The sequence below is a fragment of the Hevea brasiliensis genome, chromosome 16 (genome assembly GCF_030052815.1).
Source record: "Hevea brasiliensis isolate MT/VB/25A 57/8 chromosome 16, ASM3005281v1, whole genome shotgun sequence".
Classification (NCBI taxonomy): domain Eukaryota; kingdom Viridiplantae; phylum Streptophyta; class Magnoliopsida; order Malpighiales; family Euphorbiaceae; genus Hevea; species Hevea brasiliensis.
In genome coordinates this window covers 49,814,339-49,835,505 of record NC_079508.1, presented here as the reverse complement: position 1 = coordinate 49,835,505, position 21,167 = coordinate 49,814,339, and the positions used below count along the sequence as shown (strand labels likewise).

The 21,167-nt window shown below is 29.5% G+C and overlaps 1 protein-coding gene and 1 pseudogene across 1 annotated transcript; one reads left to right on the top strand and one right to left on the bottom strand.

Moving 5' to 3' along the window:
* Positions 1 to 1,210: 1,210 nt before the first annotated feature.
* On the bottom strand, positions 1,211 to 13,241 carry LOC110634536 (probable protein phosphatase 2C 11; annotated as a pseudogene).
* Positions 13,242 to 19,790: 6,549 nt separating this feature from the next.
* Positions 19,791 to 21,167, top strand: LOC110672001 (probable indole-3-pyruvate monooxygenase YUCCA11). Its single transcript, XM_021834657.2, has 3 exons — positions 19,791 to 20,405; positions 20,524 to 20,883; positions 20,988 to 21,167. The coding sequence occupies exons 1-3, from the start codon at positions 19,791 to 19,793 to the stop codon at positions 21,165 to 21,167; spliced, it is 1,155 nt and encodes a 384-aa protein (XP_021690349.2).

Sequence of the window (21,167 nt, the reverse complement as noted above, 5' to 3'; positions counted from 1 at the left end):
ATAAAATATTTTTAAATAAAAAATATATTAACTTTGATTGTTTATAATCACAAAAATATTAAATAAATTTTTTTTATTAAATAGTTGCTATATTATCATATATTGCAGGTTTTATTATTTTAATTTTATTACACTATCTTGATAATAACAAAATTTAATAGTATTAAATTAATTTAATAAAATTTAGTGAAATTTGAGAAAAAAATTGTCATCAAATTATAACATATACACTAAAAAAATGTTAGAATTAACAATAAAAATATACAGCAACATTAATTTTACTGTTATAAAAAAATAATAATATAAATAATTATTACTAATGATACAATAAAAAAAAGATAGAAGAACAATTGTTGCTATTATTGATAAATTTTTTATAATAATAATTATTGCTGTCAATAACTATTATTTTCATAGCAACTATAATTTTGTTATAAAATAAATACAATCATACTTATATAGCAGTAATATACAGCAATTCATGTATTGCTATTACTATAAATTTATAACAATAAATTTTATACTTTTAGCACTAAAATTTTAGTGTTAATTTAACATTTCTGGACAAATAATTCTAGTTGCCCTCCAAATGAGCAACAAATTTAATGACTCTTAAGTTGCTAGAGGCCTACATAAAGCTATATGACTGAATCTTTGCATGACAGTTAGCTGTTCTTAGCTTTTCATTTAGTTAGATTAACCCAAAATATGTCACCACAAAATCATGAAACCTCATTAAGTTGAGAAGATAATTCCAGTGGTTGAAAACAATGCATTTAACCAAATGCTACTTGCTTGACAATGAGAATGGTAGGGTTATTGTTCATGTATTGTCAATTTATAATAATAAAAATAATAATAATAATAATAATAATAATATCTTACTACTTGCTTAACATTTATTTATTTTAAAATTTCAAATTACAGGGAGAAGCAATGCATGGGTTCCATTAACTATTGCATCCATAATCAGTGACAAACATATTTTAACAAGGTGAAAAATTCTTTGGGCTAAAATTAAACTGCAATTCATATAAATTGTGTCATCTGTAATTTACCTTGTTTTTGTTTCTAAAGGAACAGTCAAGATCTGAATGGTGGCAACAAAACACAATCTTTTATATCAAGGTACCATGAAGCTATCCATAATAAACACATGGATCTACATCAACAACTTGGAAATTCAATTGTTAGTCTGCATTGTACAGTCCATCCAAAGGGAGGGCTAAATAAAGCACTACTTGATGCTTCTTCCATTTTGAGCTAGGATGACTATCACCTTGATCTGTCCGCTCATGAATTGTCAAATCGAACTACAATGCAGGTAATGTTATCAGAGCTACCCCTTGCATAAGCTTCTTGTATTAGTTTTCTTGATGCTGCTTCTGCATCTGTTATGTCCTGCACTAGGTCAACTGCATCCTGGAAGCAGATAAACTAGCATGTTAAGATGCTGCATGCATTCTATAGCAATAGAAGTGTTCAACAATTATTTCCAACCCTTCTTATACAAGGAAATATAAAATGTCTTCTAAATTTCGATAAATGCAATATTGGTTTAACACTAAATTATGCATCCTACTGCCTGAATTCATGAATTTCATAAATGCTACTTGAATCTTAGTGATAAGTGGCATGTTCAGAGAAGAAAAGAAAACACACCTTTGACACAGCACAATCTCACCATTATAATACGCACCCTTATAAAATTCAAGAAATGCAATGCCAGTGTCTCAACTTAAGTGTGTGCATGTGAGATATACCTACAAACAATATATGGGTTCTACACAGTAATATTTTTCAACTTTAGCATGAATTATTAACACTATGCCACTAATTTGGAAGGAAAAGTTACATAATACTTCTTCAAAATAAAAATCACAATATTTTAAAAGAGTAGACAACACTGACCTTATTTGATAAGACATTCCAAAGCCCATCACTTGCAATAATTATAAAATCCACACCATCAATTTCTTCTTCCTAAGCATTGGAAGGGAAACAATTATGAGTAGCAATGTAACGCCCTTTAGTAATAGGAAGTGAGGTAGTAAAACCATAAGTAAACTAACATTCCTTAGTGGGAACGGAAGCAATATGCAGAAGGAAAGACATGAAATGATGGTCAAAGTGCAGGGCTGTAACATATCCCTAGTTCCACAAATAATTAAATGGCAACAAGAAAACACTGGCACACAAACGCAACCAAACCAACCCTCCCACAAACCACCAAAAAGAAAGAAGAAAGAAAAAAAGAAAGAAAGAACAGCGCATATGAAATTCAAAATGCCCAACCCCAAATATGGGCTATCAACAGTCTCCCTTGTTGATTCAATGATTTTAAGGTATGAAAATGGAAGAATTAGGGAATTCAGAGTCGCAGAACAACAATAATAATAATAACAATAATAATATGGGACAAATTAAAAAAATGAAATATGAAGTTAGTTTCAATTTAGGTCCCCTTGTTTAAAACATTACTTCTTAATGCCTGAAATTTTTTTTAAAATTCCAATTCAAGTCGAAGTCGTCCTGAATTTTTTTTCCCCCAATCTCAATTCTCCATCAAATCTTGCAGTAAATGTGTTCAAATAAAATATCCATCAAGTAGAATAAGTTTATAAGTTAAATTTTTACAGACACTAATTATGATGTGAAATATAGTCATATTCAGTTTCAAACCATTTTAACTATAATTCACAGATAATTGTTCTCTATAAAATTTGAACTTGTAATTTTGTTTTCTTGATGAATATTAGTATTAAGATTTAAGAGAGAATATAAAAGGAAGTGAATTGAAGAAGTTAAATTGTTAAGGCCTTCTCTTTTTCAAATTATAGGACCTAAATGAAATGGAGCCCATGCATCAGGACCTTTCTTGTAATTATCCCTAATGAAAATTGTTCTGGTATGAGAGAGGTACAATTGGCATGCAGACCTATCCAGTAACTATAGGATTCTCTCCTTTACCAGAAACAAAACTTTGTTACTATTTTCTGATACATGCAGAACATATTTGATTTATACCCGACTGTTTCAGTCATGTACCTAAATCCAATACAATTATGATACTGACACAGTGACACCCATTAATATTTGGAATATTTGTGTTTTCTAGGATTACCATCCTAATTTTAATATTCACATGAAGAGGTTGCCTGATTATTCAACACATGGATTTACATATGGCAGTCCAAGAATTTCATCAATTGACCCAAACAATGCCCATGTATTGAAAACTCCAACATCAAACCTACAACTCCATAAATTACCTGAATTTCTGGCTCAGCAACAACATATGGCTTGAGTAATTTGTCACCAAATGCACGAGAAACAGCAAGAACACCACCAACCCGCCATGTTCCTAGCCATTTATGAGCATGTTAGACAAAAGTATTCTGAAAGTTGTTAACTAAGTACTTAATCAAGCATTTATCATACGAGGTTAAGTGTCGAAAATAAAACAGTTAGCCATAATAGAAAATCCATTATCGCTTCATATTGTTAAACAAACTAATATCAACCATTTGAATTGATTTTCTTCCTCTCAACACTAAGGTCCAATGTTTTTCCTTCCACAAGAATAAATATACTTGGCAAATAATGAAATAAATATATTCAACAAATGACCTAAGAGAAAAGCTAAGAAACCTCTCTCACTGGTATTAGAAAATATGGAAAACTTTTTGAGCTCAAAAACAAAATGTTCATGATTAGTAAAATGACACAACAAATCATACAGATGTGTAGTTATTTAAGTTCACTTATACTAGTTAAAAACCTCAGCCACAACTGAATTGTCACAATTACATACCTTGAGTGGCAAACAACGATTTTCAATACATATTACATACAGTCAGTAATATTACATTCATCCTGAATGGGAATGCAACAAATGCAGTCATGGGCACAATAAATAAACACATAACCCAGGAAGATTCAATTTCACCTGCCCATATGACGAAACCTCCAGCATCTTCAATCCTTTGGCGCTCATCAGATCTATCCGGTTTGTGATCAATAGACAATGGAATAGCTACAAAAAAACCCGTAACAATTTTCATAATTAATAAAATTAAATAATCATGATGTTGCAAGTGAACCTTCGAAAATTTTTCACAATAAAGGCATCATAAAAGTATCTGATAAATGTCATTAAGCAACATTTAATCAAATACAAATCATGAGATTGAGTGATTCTTATTTTAAATATTACCATTCTCCCTTTACATTTAGAATTTTATCACTTTACAACAATTATCAGACTATGTGACCCTTATAAGTACAACTCAACTCAACTCAACTAAGTTTTTATCCCAAAAATTTAGGGTCGGCTATGTGGATTTTCTTTCTCCACTCTAAACGATTTTAGGTTAAATCGTTTGTGCTTAGCCGGTCCCAAGCCCGGATAAAGGAGGAGGGTTGCGGCAGGTGACAACCAGCGTAAAAATTTTCGTCACACCTAATAATATGGATTCGAGTGACCCTTATAAGTAAACCCAAAAAAAAAAAAAAAAACCGTTAACCACAGAAAAGAGAAGAAGAAGAACAAGAAGAAAGGCAACCTGAACCAGCTCTACTGGCTACCACTCTAGAATCACCAACATTTGCAACAAGAAGCCGATCCCCTAGGAGCATAGCAGTTGATGCAGTTGACCCAGCATCTTTTTGCTGGCCTTTTTCTTCATTGAGGTAATCAGCATCTGTCTGTCTAAATGCTTCAACTGCAATCAAGTACTTGTTCCTATGAAACATGGGACAAAAGAAAATAGGCATTCCATACAAAAATGATGGGAGAAGTAAAGAAACTTCATACCAATAGCTGTCTTTGTGTCTTTGATAAAGTCTGGATGGCTACTTAAATTCTGAAAAAGGTTTTTTTTAAGATATTCAGCAGTTCTGGCACCTCCATGACCTTCAATAAGATAATATATCCGTTAGAGCAGTTAAGTAAGAAATACAATTGGTACTTGGGCGCCTGCCAATTATTAACAACAAAGGAGTCGACAATAAGTGTAATCACGAAAAGGTCCTCAAGGAATAACCCTTTAAAAAAGCTTAGTTCCCAAGATGTATCAATACATTACAGCTGAAATATCTCATGCTGTACTTGCGGTCGCAGAGGCTCACCCTCTTGTAAAAGTAGAGAAAAGCCTAAAGGAATTGAGGATACAATTAAAGGGAAATAAAGGAAGACACATTTAGGAAATATAAAATTGGAGAGCAAGATATTTTATTTGAAAAAGCACCCAGATTATTGATTTGATGGATTGAGAAATGAGAACAAACACTGCAAAGACAAAACTGTACTAAATTAGCAATGAAAACAAGGGCCATACCATCAAAAACACCAAAGAAGGCAACCATTTGACCATTGACTTCAGATATCCTGGTCTCATAGAAATCCTCCATTGAAGCCCTTTTACCCTTAAAACTTGAATATCCATAGCTGAATTTAGCAGTTTGGCTCTCAGAAAGAAAGCTAAAAGAATATTCAAAAAAAAATAAAATAATTAGGCAACAGTATAACTCGCACCAATTTCTAGATTGTGATAAACCCCAATGTAAAGTTCTTTTGGCTTTAGAACAAACTGTCATGCAACGTGAGATATCACTAGCTCATCCAAATGTCTACATTGGACATGATAAAACCATCTGAGCTAATCCTCCCTTAAAACTTACACCCACATCCACCTTCCTACTATGCACTCTTGTTTCAGGAGTTAAGGTTTATTCTTGTATTTTCCACACAACCATCTTTCTAAGCAATTCCTTGATCAATGCATAGAATTCTCATAAGAAATTAACCCAACTATTTTACTGAAAATCCTCAATCCTTCTGGTCAAAAACAGTAAATCAAGGCTTCGCTGGAAGTTATGGATATGGCCAAGCGTAGATGAAGGTAAGAACAACCTAGGCATAGGGTTCCACTGGTACCCTAAATTTGCAATGCCAAAATAGGTTAAGACATAAGGAAGAGAATAAGAAGACACAAAATTTAACAATGCTTCTTGCCACATGATGTTACTTTCTATTGGATCAACTAGAAGAGGTTAAGTCCATCCTGCACCTTTACATTCACACCCCATTTGGTTCAAATAAAATAGAGATGTGGAATTCATTTGGAATGAATCGTAGTTAAAATTTATTTGGAAATAAATGACCGTGTTTGGTTTTATACAACTCAAAACGCAAAATTCAATTGAATTCTATATAATTCATATTTTTATAATTTTATGATTGGATTTTATTTATCCTTAATTCCCAAAATATCCTTTTAAAAAAAAAAACAAACAAACTTTAATTCTTAAAATATCCTTATAACAAAATATCCTTCATAAAGCTTATTCTTATTATATAATTTAGAACTAAGTTTGTCTTATTTTTAAAATATTCTCAATATAACAAGATTTTTTTGCAAGTGATAAGCTTATTTTAATTATGCACAAATTATTTTTAATATTTAATTTCAAAATATTTATTTTAAATGCTGTGTGAGAGAGAGAAAAGTAGGGGAGAGAGAAAGAGAGGTGTAGGAGAGAGAGAGTGTGTGCGTGTGAAGAAGACGTGGATTTTAGTCCAAAAAATGTTATTTTCTTAATTTTGTGAAATTCATTTGAAATTTAACCTATTATGATGGAATTTGATTTTGGGTATAACCAAATTCATAGCATTTATTCCTAGAATTAAAATCTAAATTTTTTGCAAACCAAACATACAAAATATTACTTATTTCATGTTCCCAAAAATAAGTGAAGCAAATTTGCAAATCTATCTTTGTTTCGATTTCAAATTGGCTGTATAGGATAAAGAAGCCGAACAACAACTTATCTTTAGAATTTGAAGAATCAATACCTGTGCTGCTCTACTTTTCTAAGCTTAAACTTGCTATCCCTGTAATAAATCAGAAGCAAAGCAGCAATTTTGCGCCAAATTTCATAAATTATCATAGCCTCAACCGCAAAGCAGTTCAGTCCAGTCCAGTCAAACATTTTGAATATCCTAATTAGACCATAATCACGAAACTAAACGCCTAAAGGAGAAAGGAATACGAATAATCAAGTAGAAATGCACTTAAAAGCACCATAAAAACAAAGACCTAAAGGAATAGACAGAAGTAGTAACTACTGAAACAAAAAGTATCTACAGCATAGAAAGCAAAACGACTGAAACAAAAGAAATGGCCATAAAAATTAATAAATACTGAATTTGATCAGGAAAAAATGCATAGAATTCAGGAACCTGATACCCCCGCCGCTGAAAAAAGCATCAGGATCCCTATTCGATATCATAATGTCCGAGAGTGGTGATAATGATTGCGACTGAGCCGATAGTGGTGGTTCGGCTGATATTGGCGGCAGTTGTGAAGGTGCTGGAGGTAGTGGACGTTGAGAGGCCTCAGCATCGGCATCCCCCGAGGAGGGCGCAAGGAAGCGGAGAGAAGCGGAGTCCTTCAGATTGATTGATTGAGAGAACAATCCAAAAGAAAATCAGTAAAAAGGGTAAAGAGCGGAGGTGTCGGTGGAGCTGCAACGGCGGCGGAATCTGTATTTTTACGGCGACGGGATGCCTGCTGTTCTTGCTCTTGCTGCTGCTGCCGTTGTCTTTATTTATTATTATTCATTTTCCTTCTTCTCGTCGTCTATTAAGCGGATAATTTGGATACTCATTTTTTTTTCTTTTTTAAATAATAAAAGTGAAGTATATTTTATTTATTAATAATTATTTTTAAATAATTATCAATCTGTATATATAGAAAATTAATAAAATTTTAATAAGAAATTATTAGATACATCAAATACACGTATATATAAAATTTATATTGTAAAAAAAATATAAAAAAATATATTATTTTTATGTGTATTAAAAATATTTTTTAATTTTTTAATTTTAATATATATTTTTAATTGTTATTAAAATTATTGATAAGAAAGAGAGAAAAAAAAGTGGGAATTCAGATTATTGGAGGGCGCATTTAATATGATTATTTAATTTTAAAAAAGTTGAGTTAGAATTCATATTTTTTTCCTAATTTTTTAAGTTTAATAATTGATTTTAAATTATAAATTTTTCAAAAAAAATTAAAATCTTATATTCTTTTTAGTTTTCGATTATAATTTTAATCATTTGAGTTAAATAAATTAAGTTTATAAAGCTAATAATACAAAATTTCAAATTTATATTCTTGTCTACACATATATTATATATTGTTTTATAAATAAATTAAATAAAATTCATTTATTTCAGGCTATTTTTTAAGACTATTATAGGGAGTATGAAAAATTTTTTAAAATAAAATTAAGTAATAGAATGTAATGTATTAAATCCTTAGATTTGTTGAAATGAGAAAATAGCATTTTAATTTTTTTAGAAATAAAAAAATATGGTAATTCATTAACAAACATAAATATATGATCATTTGTTTCATAAGAGAAAAAAATATAAATATAAATAATTAAATTTTTATAACAAGTCATTTTTTATTTTGAATGATAAAAATATTTTATGTAATATTGACATTTGAGGAACTTCACATTGTCTGCTTGGGAGATGCCAAGAGGTACACAACTTGCTTATGAGACTCAGCAAAGGTGCACACCCTGTCTGAGAAATAGTATTTTTGGCTCTCTTTTACTCAATTACCTTTTGACACCTTGGCAAATGGATAAGAAGAGTTAAGATAAGAATTAGTTGAGGGTTTTTGTTGAATGAGAGGGGAGAAGAACAATTTTTGGGGTTTTTAACATTCATTTTTCTCTCAAAATTAGGTGAAAGAAGAAGGCTCAATAGGAGATTTGTGGGGGCTTGCAGGTAGATTTTGGCATCAATAATAGAGTTTTTTTATTTCTCTTCATTTCTTTTATTCTTAGTTTCTTTTATTATATTTTTTTGAAAGATGATGTTTAGTTTTAATTTGAGAAATATTGTTTTTGTTCTTAATATCATGAGTGTCTAAATTTTTTAGCTAGGGATTTTGATGTAACTTAATGTTAATCTCTAAATTTTAATTTAATTTTATGTACTTTACTATTAGTTGTTTTTTTGTGTTTAACGCTTGTGGGTATTTTGGCTAAATACTTAAATTATTTTGAGATTTGTAATTTATAGTTGAAAGACAAGATTATAAAATTTAATTTTATAGCAATTAGATTTTTAACTGAGAGTAGGAACTAAGGTATTTTTGAAAGATAATATTAAATCTTAATGCTCTAATTAATAGAATAAATCTCTATTAAAAAAATAGAGACTAATTTATTAATTAGAAAGTTTGATGATACCTAAAAGGAATTATTAAATGTTTTTTGTTATTAAATCTTGCAAGAATGGTTAAATATGATTATTAAACAAAATCCCTAGCCAAAAAGTGATAGATGTCTGAAGAGATTAACCATTGGGTCAAGTGAAATCAAATCCCTAGTTACCTTTTACTTGGTTTTAACTCCAATGTTTTTATTGCTCTTATTAGTTAATTTTCAATTGTAGTTAATTTTAATTAAATTTTAATCTATTGAATTTAATTCACATTAATCGTCTAGATATTAATAAAATTAACATTTTGGTAATTTCATTACTTATACAAATTTGTGCACTTGCGGACGAGTATAAAAGATAAATCCATGTATATTTCAAATAGACACAGGTCTAAGAGTAATTAGAAAAAACGACCAAAAAAAAAAAAAACCAATCTATGGAACAGTCATCGGTGAGCCAACCACCTAAGAAAGAGATCTAAAGTTGAAAAGGAAAGATAAAATAGGAAAAGATGAGAAAGATGAAGAGAGGAGATTTCTAAAAAGAAGACAGATAATTATAAATAGATTATAAAAGTTCAATAATTTTGAAGTTTTGGAAACCTTTAAAAACTTAATCTTCCTAAAAAAAACACCTTACAAACGAGACACCCATGTACCCATTGTTTTAAAAAAATCATCCTTAAGTTGTTTGTTCACACTTCATTCAATTTTAAAAATATGGACATAACCGCATAGAGGAGTAAGAGAAATTCATGGGCCATGGCATGAAAGGGATAGCCAAGTAAACAAGACAACACAAATAGATCTCATCTCCAACATAGCCATTTCACAACAGTTCACTGTCCAAGGATGATCGTATAGTGGAAAACAAAAGAAGAAAACCAGCGGCTGCTTCTTCAATAACGAGAGCAGCAAGAATAACTTAGGCAATCATTATGAGCAACAACTACTAGCTGGAACGTCCTGTGGAGGTTTCTGCTTGAAGATGTTCTTTGTCACACTGCTTGAACCTTCGGCCAACAGACTTGGTGTTTCTAAAATCTGCATTAAATAATATCATCATCACCAGCATTAAATATCATCATCACCAGTATTATCTTTCACTATACATACTTTAGATAGATACACAGACCACAAGGAGATCTTAGCCAATTTGTCAGGTACAGTGTTATGTAGAACTTAGCAATGAAGTAACTCATTACATTTCTTCCTCAACAACAGATGGTTATTTTAGTTATTTCAAGAAAAGAAAATGAACAAAGCAGTTATTTCTTGGCTTTCAGCGCGTTTCATGATGAAAAATCTTAGAAACAGCAATGAGAAAGAGGAGAAGAACCAGACCATCAACATTTACATTAATAGGTGGATACCTTGTTTTGTCAATAAAAAAATTGTTCCCAGTAGAATACTCAAGTAGAAAGAGAAATGCTAGCTAAACTCAAAAACAAACCTATACAAGAAAGAAAAGATAGGGGAAAAAGCTAGCATCTGATTTACCTTTAAAACAAGCTCCTCAAAGCATTGTTCCACGTTGACTCTAGTTTTTGCACTACATTCAAGAAACAGGCATCCATATTCCCTGGCAAAGTCAAGCCCCTCCTTTTTGGTGACAACCCTTTCACTTTCCTGAGCAGGATATCCATAGATGTGGATCAATCCATTGTGATATAAGAACATTTTGATGCAGTTTATCTAATAAGACCATAAGACAACAAATTATGAAAAAACTACTAAAAAATATATCAGAAACTAGAGAGAGATTGCAATTCTGAAAAGGTACTAATTTGTCCCTATCTAGCCAACAAAAATGGCATTGAATTTACTAAATTCCCATCACATTCTACATAAAACAAAATTATTTATATGAATGGTTTTAGTTTTGGAAGAAATGTACCTTATCAACTTTATTGCCGACAAGCATCTTGATGCAATCCTGGTTTGTTGAATATAGATCAATTTCTTTAGCCCATATTTCAGATAGATTTGTGAATGTTTCTCGTCTTGTTACATCATATACTTTGCCAATTCCCAAAAGAAGAGTCTTGAAGTTAGAGAAACATAAGTATTACAAAAACAACCACTTAGACGATTCCAAAAATTTGTTATATAGTTTTAACGCAGCTACAGGTAAATTATTTACAATTCAACACAATTGTACCCCTAAAATCTAACAAAATTAATTATTCATGAAATTGAAGTGAATCTAATCTATACAAAGATGCTAATTCCCTGGCAAGAAGATGCATGTTCATGATGTAAAAAACTAATTTATGCAATTACTGTCACCTCCACTTGCAAATATGGAGAAGCTGCAAAATGAAATCTGTATAATCAATAATGCAGAACTTTTAGCACCATTCAAGATGGATTGGAGTATTTAATTATTCCTTCCATAGAAACAGGAGAACAGATACATAATAGTTGGCTAAGGACAAGGTAACAACATGAGGAAGAGGAAAATTAGATGAAACCATATACCCATTATCATCCCCTGAGCTCCTCTGTAGTAAGAACTAGTAAGCGTTCTAAATCTCTCCTGTCCAGCTGCAAAATGTAACTATTCATAAAATTAACTTTTACTAACCAAAGCATGGCAATGGTAACAGCTAAACCATACTCTCATAACAGATAAACAATTCACATTATTGAGAAAAGAAGTACATTCTTTTAGCAAAGAAAACACTATCTATGGTCAAAATATTGGAAGCCTCATTTCTCTCCTTATGATCTGGCATCTTTGAATGATCAAGACTAAGCTGTAAAGCTCTTCTATTAATTCATCCTTCTTAGTGGAGAAACATTTCAAACAAATGAGAAACTGCCACTTCCTAATCCACAATTTAGGTGGATCGTGACATATCAATAATTGGAAAAATCACATCTTACAGCATCATATTAACAGCATATAAACCTATTGCAGTTCCACTATGATTGTCCCATGACAAGCATAAGATTATTTATAAACAAGAGACATATAAACAAGATTTAATAAATATATCTGGAAATAAATCATTAAGGAACAAGGTAATACCTGTGTCCCAAATTGCAAGTTTCAACTTTTTCCCACCTATGGTAACATGTTTTACCTTAAAATCCACCCCTACAAAATTTAGCAAAACTGACAATAATCAAGGTGCTTCAATAAAAATTAATCCCACAAATGAAATGTTGATACTCTAAAACCAGAATTATACCATTGATAAAGAATATTTCCCTTTTCCAAAGGCATGATACCACATAAAGATGGGCACTAACTTCACACACGCTCGAAGTGGAAATAGAGCATAAACAGTTCATTAACGCTCCACTATTGCATTTTGAGCATAATTGCATTACTGTGAAGATGTGAAAACTCTCTCTCTCTCTCTCTCAGAAAAGACTATTTCTTTTTTCTTGTTTCCTCAGCGTATGGGTTAATCAAGAAGCACTAAAACATTACCATTTCCAATTACATTCCAATTCACATACAGAAAAATTGAAAGGACCCAGATAAAATTTAGGGAAGATAAAGGGAATAAAGTTAGCTGACCTATGGTGGGAGAGAGATCCTCAAAAGTCTTGGAAGTGAAACTCAACAGCAGACTACTCTTCCCCACACCAGAATCCCCAGTTAGCAACAACTTGAACAAGTAGTCAAACTCCGGTTGACTTGAAGACGATTCCATTTACAACACAACAATCCCAATACAAAATCCCCAAGAAATCATCAATGCACAGCTCATCAATGCACAGCCTCAAAAACACAACCACAGAAAGCAATAACTGCTCTATAGACAGAGAGAGAGAGAGAAGATGCCTGGGGAACGGAAATTGGTGATGGGGAATATTGGATTAGATCCGAAGTTGATGTTTTGGTATTGGAAAGAAGAGTAGAGACATGGAGAGGGAGAAATTGGAAATTAGAGATTGCAGAGAGGACAAAGTAAGCTCTAAAGTCTTCTTCTTTCGTTCTCGTAAGCTGCAATGGCTGTTCTCAATTTTGTTAACCAATTGCATGCCACCAAGTTACGGTTATGGTATGCTGATACGAGGACTAGGTTCTTACACTGTCTCTGAGAGCCCGTAGCCGTCCGATGAATGTAAAAGAAATTTATAATAGTATATAATAATGAGTTTTATAATCACTGAATTAAATATTTTTATTTAATGATTATCACTTTTTTTTATGCCATTCTTAATCATTCATTAATTTTATGATTTAATTTAATTAATTTTAAATTCATTTAATATTAATTGAATAAAATAAATTAATAAAAAATTATATATTTAAAATAAATTCATTACTTATTTATAAATTAAATAAATTTTAATTAATAGATTTTATAATTTAAATATATATTAAAATACAACTGATTGGTCGGAAAGAATTACCCTTGATCTTTTATAATATTTACCGTATAATACTAGAATTTTAATATAATTATCAACAAAATTTTTAACTATAGCATTATTTTGATTTAATAAGTAATCCAAAACTAAATAAAGTTATATTTTCCTTAAAAAAATCTCTATTAATAAGTAAATTTTATCCATTAAATTTTTTTTTTTATATTTGAATTGATATGTTTTATTTTATAATTATCTCTTATGTACATTTTTAAATTTTAATATTTAATTTTTTATCATACAAAAGTTAGGATGGTAATGAGCCAGATTTTTACAGATATTTGATCCGATCAAATCTTAATAGGACAGATTTGAGTAATATATAATCGGGCTCAGATTTAAAATTTGAGTTCAGGTCGAATTTAAAATTTACATGTCGGGTATCCTTTATCTTAATTCATTTATATAAATATTTAATTAAATATAAAATATATATTTTTATATATTTTATTTTATATAAAATAAAATTGAAATATTTAATGAAATTAATAAATTTTTCAACTATAAATTATCAATAAAAATTATTTTTTATATAGATTATTAATTAAAATATATAAAACTAAACAGATCCAGGTATTTACCAGGTAATAATAATCGAGTTTGGAATGGATTCGAATAATTAAGAATAAATTTTAATTGAGTTTGGGTCAAGTTCAGATTTTGAAAATATTAATCGAATTTAGATTCGGGTAGCATGATTTTCATGGGTACCCTACCCATTGCCATCCCTGAAGAAAACATATGAATAATCGATAAAGTTAAAGGTATTTTTATTGCTTTGTAAAAAGTATATTTTATTGAGTAAAATAAAATTACTACATAAAAATCAATTAAATAAAATAAGAAATTGAATTTTTATTCTTTTTTAGGTATTTTAAAATAAAAATTTTTAATTTTATTTAAATTTAATTATTTAAATATTCTATGAAATTTTTTTATTTTAATTTATAAAAATTTTCATAAAAGAGTAAACTTTTGAGTGGATAAAAGTATTCTTCATTTTTAAAATTATTTATTATATTAGTATTGTATTTAAATTTAATGATTTCTATTAAAATTTATAAAATTCCTTACTTAATTAACTTAACGTTTCTCAAATATATAATTTCCTAAAATACTAGTTCAATTTATATATTAATTAATAATATAATATATTGTTTATGTACTAGAAATGTATTTAAAAAACCATAATATTTAAAAAAATTACTAAATTACTCCTTTCTAATTTAAATTAATTTTTATTAAATATTCTTATTCAAAACATTAATTAAAATTAGTAATTATAAGTTCTTAAAAAAATTAATTAAATCACAATATCAATTTATAAACTTTTAAAATATAAAATAACATTTTTAATTTAAGAAAATCTTTATAATCTTCAATGAATAATTATATTATTAAGCATAAGTATACATATTATATAAGTATTATGATCACACTTTCATAGTTTAAATTTTCATAATTCCTAATAAGTTTGATAGATTTTTGATAATTTCCTTTTCTAATTAATTATCAATGTTAATACTTAACATGAATTGAAGCCAATCAATATTAATAATATATCATAATTAATTATGGATGTTTTTATAATTTTTTAAATTTTATTTACTAATAATAAATTATTACATTGGAGATGTAGAGAAATAGATAAAAGGAAAGAGATAAAATAGACATAAATGGTGGAGAGAAGAGAAGGTGAAAGTGAAAGAGACAGGAGAGTGAGAGACAAAGAAACAAAGGGGGCATAATATGTATAATATTTTTGCTTTTTCATAGCAATATCATGTTTTATTGTCCACACGAAAATTTTCAAATAAAATTTTATTATTAATATTAATATTAATAATATTTAGATATATATATTTTTATTTTATATAATGATATTAAAAAATAAAATTTAGGACTTCTTAAAAAAGTTTTACAATTATTAGAGAAATGAGTGAATAGAAAAATAATTTATGAATCGGTAAAAAACTATTTGATTAATTTTATATATTTAAAAAGTTATATATATATATATAATTTATCATTAATTTATTAATTTAAAATATTCAATTATTTTTATGTCACGACCTAACTTATGGGCCGGATCGGCAATACGACCTGGGTCAGCCTAAAGCCCCCGAGGCCCGTAGTAAGCCTAACTATTTCTCAACCCAACTCTAAGGCCCATTTGGGCTCAATTTCAAGAATTCAACCACATAGAGTCTGGCCATAAAATGGACCATTTAACGGGGAGTTTTTGACTCGCCCGACCTGTAAACACAATACATAATAAATTGGGGAGCTCAGTTCACCCTCCACATAATCAAAATGTTATAACTCAAATGGGAGCTCTGCTCCCTCATCCAATCTCATCATGCATACAATTAATAATTTTACAGGTCCAACATAACTTTTATAATACAGGTCCAAAATAAAAATAAGTGCTTCTAACACATGCGGAGTCTAAAAATTTAACTCAATTGTACAAAATATATTAAATACTATCAATAGACCTGTGAAGAAGAAGAGCAAGTTAGCCATAACAAATAATCCTCCTGTAGCCTGAAAAAATAGATGAACAGGAGTGAGCATTCAACTCAGAGAGTAAAATATATTTTAACCATAATCTCTATAACTATCTAAAGCTAATGCACCCTGCGGAGTGAAATGAAACATCATCATAATTTTTATATCATAACAACAAAAAGGCAATTTGGAGCACTCACACACCCAACATTGTTAAGCAATATATATATGAGAGCCGATCCCCTATACAACCCTCTTAATCCAACCTCTGTCAGCGAGTGTCTCTCAAGCCGGACTTTCGCTTAATAAACCAAATGCGGGGTTCCAACGAGTGTTTCTAAAGCCTTGTCTAGCCCAAAGGACCGGGTCCCAACGAATGTCTCTCAAGCCGTGTCTACCTGTCCTGTCCATATCCAATACCATACCACACGCACGCCACGCACACACACTGCTCCAAATTACCACAAACAATATTCATGGCACTTCAACAATTATGAATGCAATATAAAACGTGCCTAGTGTTTAACTACATAGATACATATTTATAAGTGATGCATGGGCATGCTTGAACATATAATAATATCGAAATTATAATTAAAATTAATATTTAACTCACAAACTTGAACCGAGGTCACTGCGGTGGCTTGGCGGAAAAGAAAGGCTGTCCCGGCTCACCTGACAATTTCATTGCAATTATTTAATATATTTGAATAAATATAAGTTTAGAAAAGACCAAAGACACCCTAAGTTGTGCTGAAAATCCGACAGAGTCTTCTTATACCTATGACCTACTTAACTTGCAAAATGGTTCAAATAACACTTCTAAACTCAACCCATATCTCATCATCATTATATGGCCCCTCTTGGGCCCTCCAAATCAAACAATAATCACAACATCAGACAACTCAATTATGAGACTTTAAAACTAATATTTTTCAAAAACTATCCAAACTACCTTTAAAAATTCTATAAATCTGCCTCGTTGTACTTAACAATATTATAAGGCTATTTCAATCGGAATTGTAATTTTCTTATCATCCACAAATATTTTATAAATTTTATTCTAATCCAGTACAAGGCAAAAATTGAGTAATGTAGAGTTCGAGTTTACTTATGCCAAATCTGACAACTGGAACGCATCCAGAATGTCTGAAAACGGTAGGGTAGCCTATAATCTTGATATGGTTCTGAAATGTTTCCAGCAACTTATCTGCTCAGCCTGAAATTGCAGATCTGGGCGACGATCGAATTTCCACGAAATGAAAGTACATACGCGAAGTTCACAATACCAGGGTTAGAATAAAAAGTATATATATAAAATAATTATTTGAAAATTAGGGATGTTACATTTTATATATTATAATTTTATTTCGTAAACTATATAAAATTTTCTTTATTTTATTTATTACTTTATAAAATTTTTATATATCAAAATTTCCTTTTTACTAACATAAATAAATTTATCATAATAAAAATTTTATTTTAAATATTTTTTATTATAAAATATTATTACTTAAATATAAAAATTTAAATTATTTTAATAAATTATATTTAAAAATGTAATTAACTTTATTAAACTAATTATTTAATGATCGTAAAAATACATAAAGCTAAGCATTCAGTTCGAATCGAATAGAACCATTAAAATTGAATTATTATATTTTAAAAATTGAACTGAACCGAAATGAATGAAAAATTAAATCACATCGAACCACTCTATTTCGATTCGGTTCAAACTGATCAGTTTTTGAGTTTTTGATTTTTTTTTAATTTAGACTTAATTTTTAATTTATTTGGTTTGATTTTGACCTTGGTTTAAATCTAATAACCATTAATCAATGAAATTAAATAATTTATATATATATAATTACATATAATTCATAAATTTCTTATAAAAATAAATTAATTAAAAATCAATAAGGTTCAGTTCAATTGATTTTTTTCTCTAAAATCAAACTGAACTAAAATAATCAAAATTCTTAAAATATAAAACCTAACTAAACCGAATTATCTTAAAAATCAAACTGAACTATCAAATTAAAACGGTTCAATTCAATTTATTCGATTCAAATTGGATAATGCTCGCCCCTAAATATAGTATTATTGTCTTTAAAAATTATTAATTATATAATATATAATTAATATTTATTTAATTGCATACTAACTTAATTCAACCTTAAATTCTCTTTATCGATTTAATTTAAAGAGTCATATTTAAAACCTAAAAAGTACAAAATAAATTTATTGATGAGTAGCGCTTCTAGACAGCCAATTGTGTGACAAAACTAGGGAAAGTCGCGCTTGCATGTGACAAGCGATTGCTATAGTCTTAATAATTGATTATAATAAAACTCATTTTAATTAATTATCATAATATAATTATTATACATATAATAATTATATTTAAAATGTTTTATACCCTTAATTACGAGATAGTGATGCATTTCATGATGCACACTAAATTTAGCCGTGAAATTAAAAAGATAATTTATCGTAGTCTAAGCGATCGTTATTGAAATAGAAATCTAATAATTTTTAAGAATTTGATTTCAAGTTTATTTTTTAATATAATTAAATAAAACTTAATAATTTCATTTGAAAATAAATTTATTAAAAAATAAATTTTAATAATAATAAATTTAAAATAATATTTAAAAATAGATGTCATCTTAAAATAATAAAATATATTGTTAAAAAAATTAAATTCTTCAAACATCGAATAAAATGCAATTTTTGACAATAGAAATAATATGATTAAATAAATAAATAAAAGTAAGGAATTAATTTCCATTTTCAACATTTTTATACTCTAGAGTGAAATAAAATGTGCCACAATTTTTTTTTTATGAACTTCCTAATTTAGATGCCAATATTTTTTTTTAAATTAATATATATATATATATATATATATATATATATATATTTAAAATTAGAAAAAAAATTTAGCTTTGATACATTAAGTTATCTCCTTTATATATTCTTATGGTTGTGGTTGAGGAAGACAACTAATAAAATATGATAAAATTATACTGCCCAGCAGATTTTGTTACCAAAATTGATAATTAAATCATTGGCCTCACATTTAGTCTAAACATGGCAAGAAATCTTAAAAAATGGCTCATATGGCTATATCATAATTAAGAAAAATATATAAATATCATATTTATGAAATTTAGGGTAGGAATAACCACACTCTATAATGATACTCTATAATTAACTATAATTTTTTTTTTATTTAAACCTTATTTATCATAGTTTTAAAATGCAAAATATATGTGGGAGTAATGAGTTTCTCCTGTTTATTATTTTGTATGAAAAAAGGTATCATTTTAAAAGAAAAGAATTTAATTTTAAAAGAAAAGAATTTAATTTAATTCTCACATGCAATTATATTATTTTCGACATGATTTTTAAATTTTTTAAAATGATTTTTTATTAGATTTGACAAAAGATAAATTAATTAAATTAAATTCTTATGAAATTCATTTTCCAAATAGGAAATTAAGATTTAGCTAATAATCTTGATTTTTATGTAAAGGCATGCTTGCATATGCCTTCGGATGCATGTCACAAGACGAAAGAAGATCACAAGAGACTTTGATTTTTCTGTGTGTTGTGTGTTTGGTTTAGTATTAGCGATGGAAAAGGTCACCATGCTGATAGTTGGTGCAGGCCCTGCTGGTCTTGCAACATCTGCATGCCTAAACCTTCTTTCCATCCCCAATATTGTCTTAGAAAGAGAGGATACTTACGCCTCCTTGTGGAAGAAAAGGGCTTACGATCGACTGAAGTTACACCTCGCTAAGCAATACTGCCAGCTTCCTCAGATGCTCTTCGCTCCTGATACACCCACATTTGTCCCCAGGAGTAGCTTCATTAGCTACTTGGACAACTATGTTTCCCAATTTAATATTAGTCCACGATATCATAGGTCAGTTGAGTCTGCATATTTTGATGATAAGGAGGGTGGGAACTGGTGTGTCACAGTTAAAAATCTTGCTCTGGAGGCGCATGAAGTTTATTTAGCCAAATATCTTGTAGTTGCTACCGGTGAGAATAGCCATGGGTCTATCCCTGATGTTCCTGGGCTTGATAGCTTTACCGGAGAGTTCATTCATTCAAACCAGTTTGTTAATGGCAAAAAGTATAAAGATAAAGATGTTTTGGTCGTGGGTTCTGGAAATTCTGGAATGGAAATCGCTTATGACCTATCAAATTGGGGGGCTGATACTTCCATTGTTACTCGTAGTCCGGTACTCTATCTCACCCTTGTCATGCAGATGGTTATAAGAGATTCAAAGTTTGTGAACTTGCATGCATTAAGTACAAAAATCTGCTAAACTGTTACACCGTTTGTTTATGTTCATGCAGGTCCATGTTCTCACCAAGGAGATGGTGCACCTAGGGATGTACTTGTTGGAAAATTCCCTCCCCTGCAAATTAGTAGACTACATATCTGTGATGCTTAGCAAATTAAGGTATGGAGACTTGTCCAATTACGGGCTTGAAAGGCCAACAGAAGGTCCTTTTCATATAAAAGCAAGAATTGGTCGATCTCCTACCATTGATGTTGGGACAATTGATAAGATCAAAAGAGGGGAGATCAAGGTTTTGCCCACTATAACAAGCATCAAAGCTAACAAAATCATGTTTGCAAATGGATCCATTGATCAGTTTGATGCTATCATCTTTGCCACTGGCTACAAAAGCACTGTCAGACGTTGGCTTAAGGTCTACCATTTCTTCTTTTCTAGTTAAATCAAAACTCCATGCTTTTAATAAATTAAATTAATTAACGGGTGATTAATCTTGATGGGCTTTTGTTAATGTTGCAGGGCGGCCAAGACCTCTTTAATGAAAATGGAATGCCGAGTAGAGATTTTCCCAACCACTGGCAAGGGGAAAATGGCCTTTATTGTGCTGGATTTGCAAGCAGAGGATTGCATGGGATTTCCATGGACTCCCAGAACATAGCGAAGGATATCAATCTGGCGTTGAATCAACAAAAAAATTAA

Bases quoted from the DNA above. Each gene is read 5' to 3' on its own strand.
- LOC110672001 (XM_021834657.2), top strand. From the start codon at position 19,791: ATGGAAAAGGTCACCATGCTGATAGTTGGTGCAGGCCCTGCTGGTCTT. The intron at 20,406-20,523 runs GTACTCTATCTC...ATGTTCATGCAG, and splicing joins CCATTGTTACTCGTAGTCCG to GTCCATGTTCTCACCAAGGA. The intron at 20,884-20,987 runs GTCTACCATTTC...TTAATGTTGCAG, and splicing joins CTGTCAGACGTTGGCTTAAG to GGCGGCCAAGACCTCTTTAA.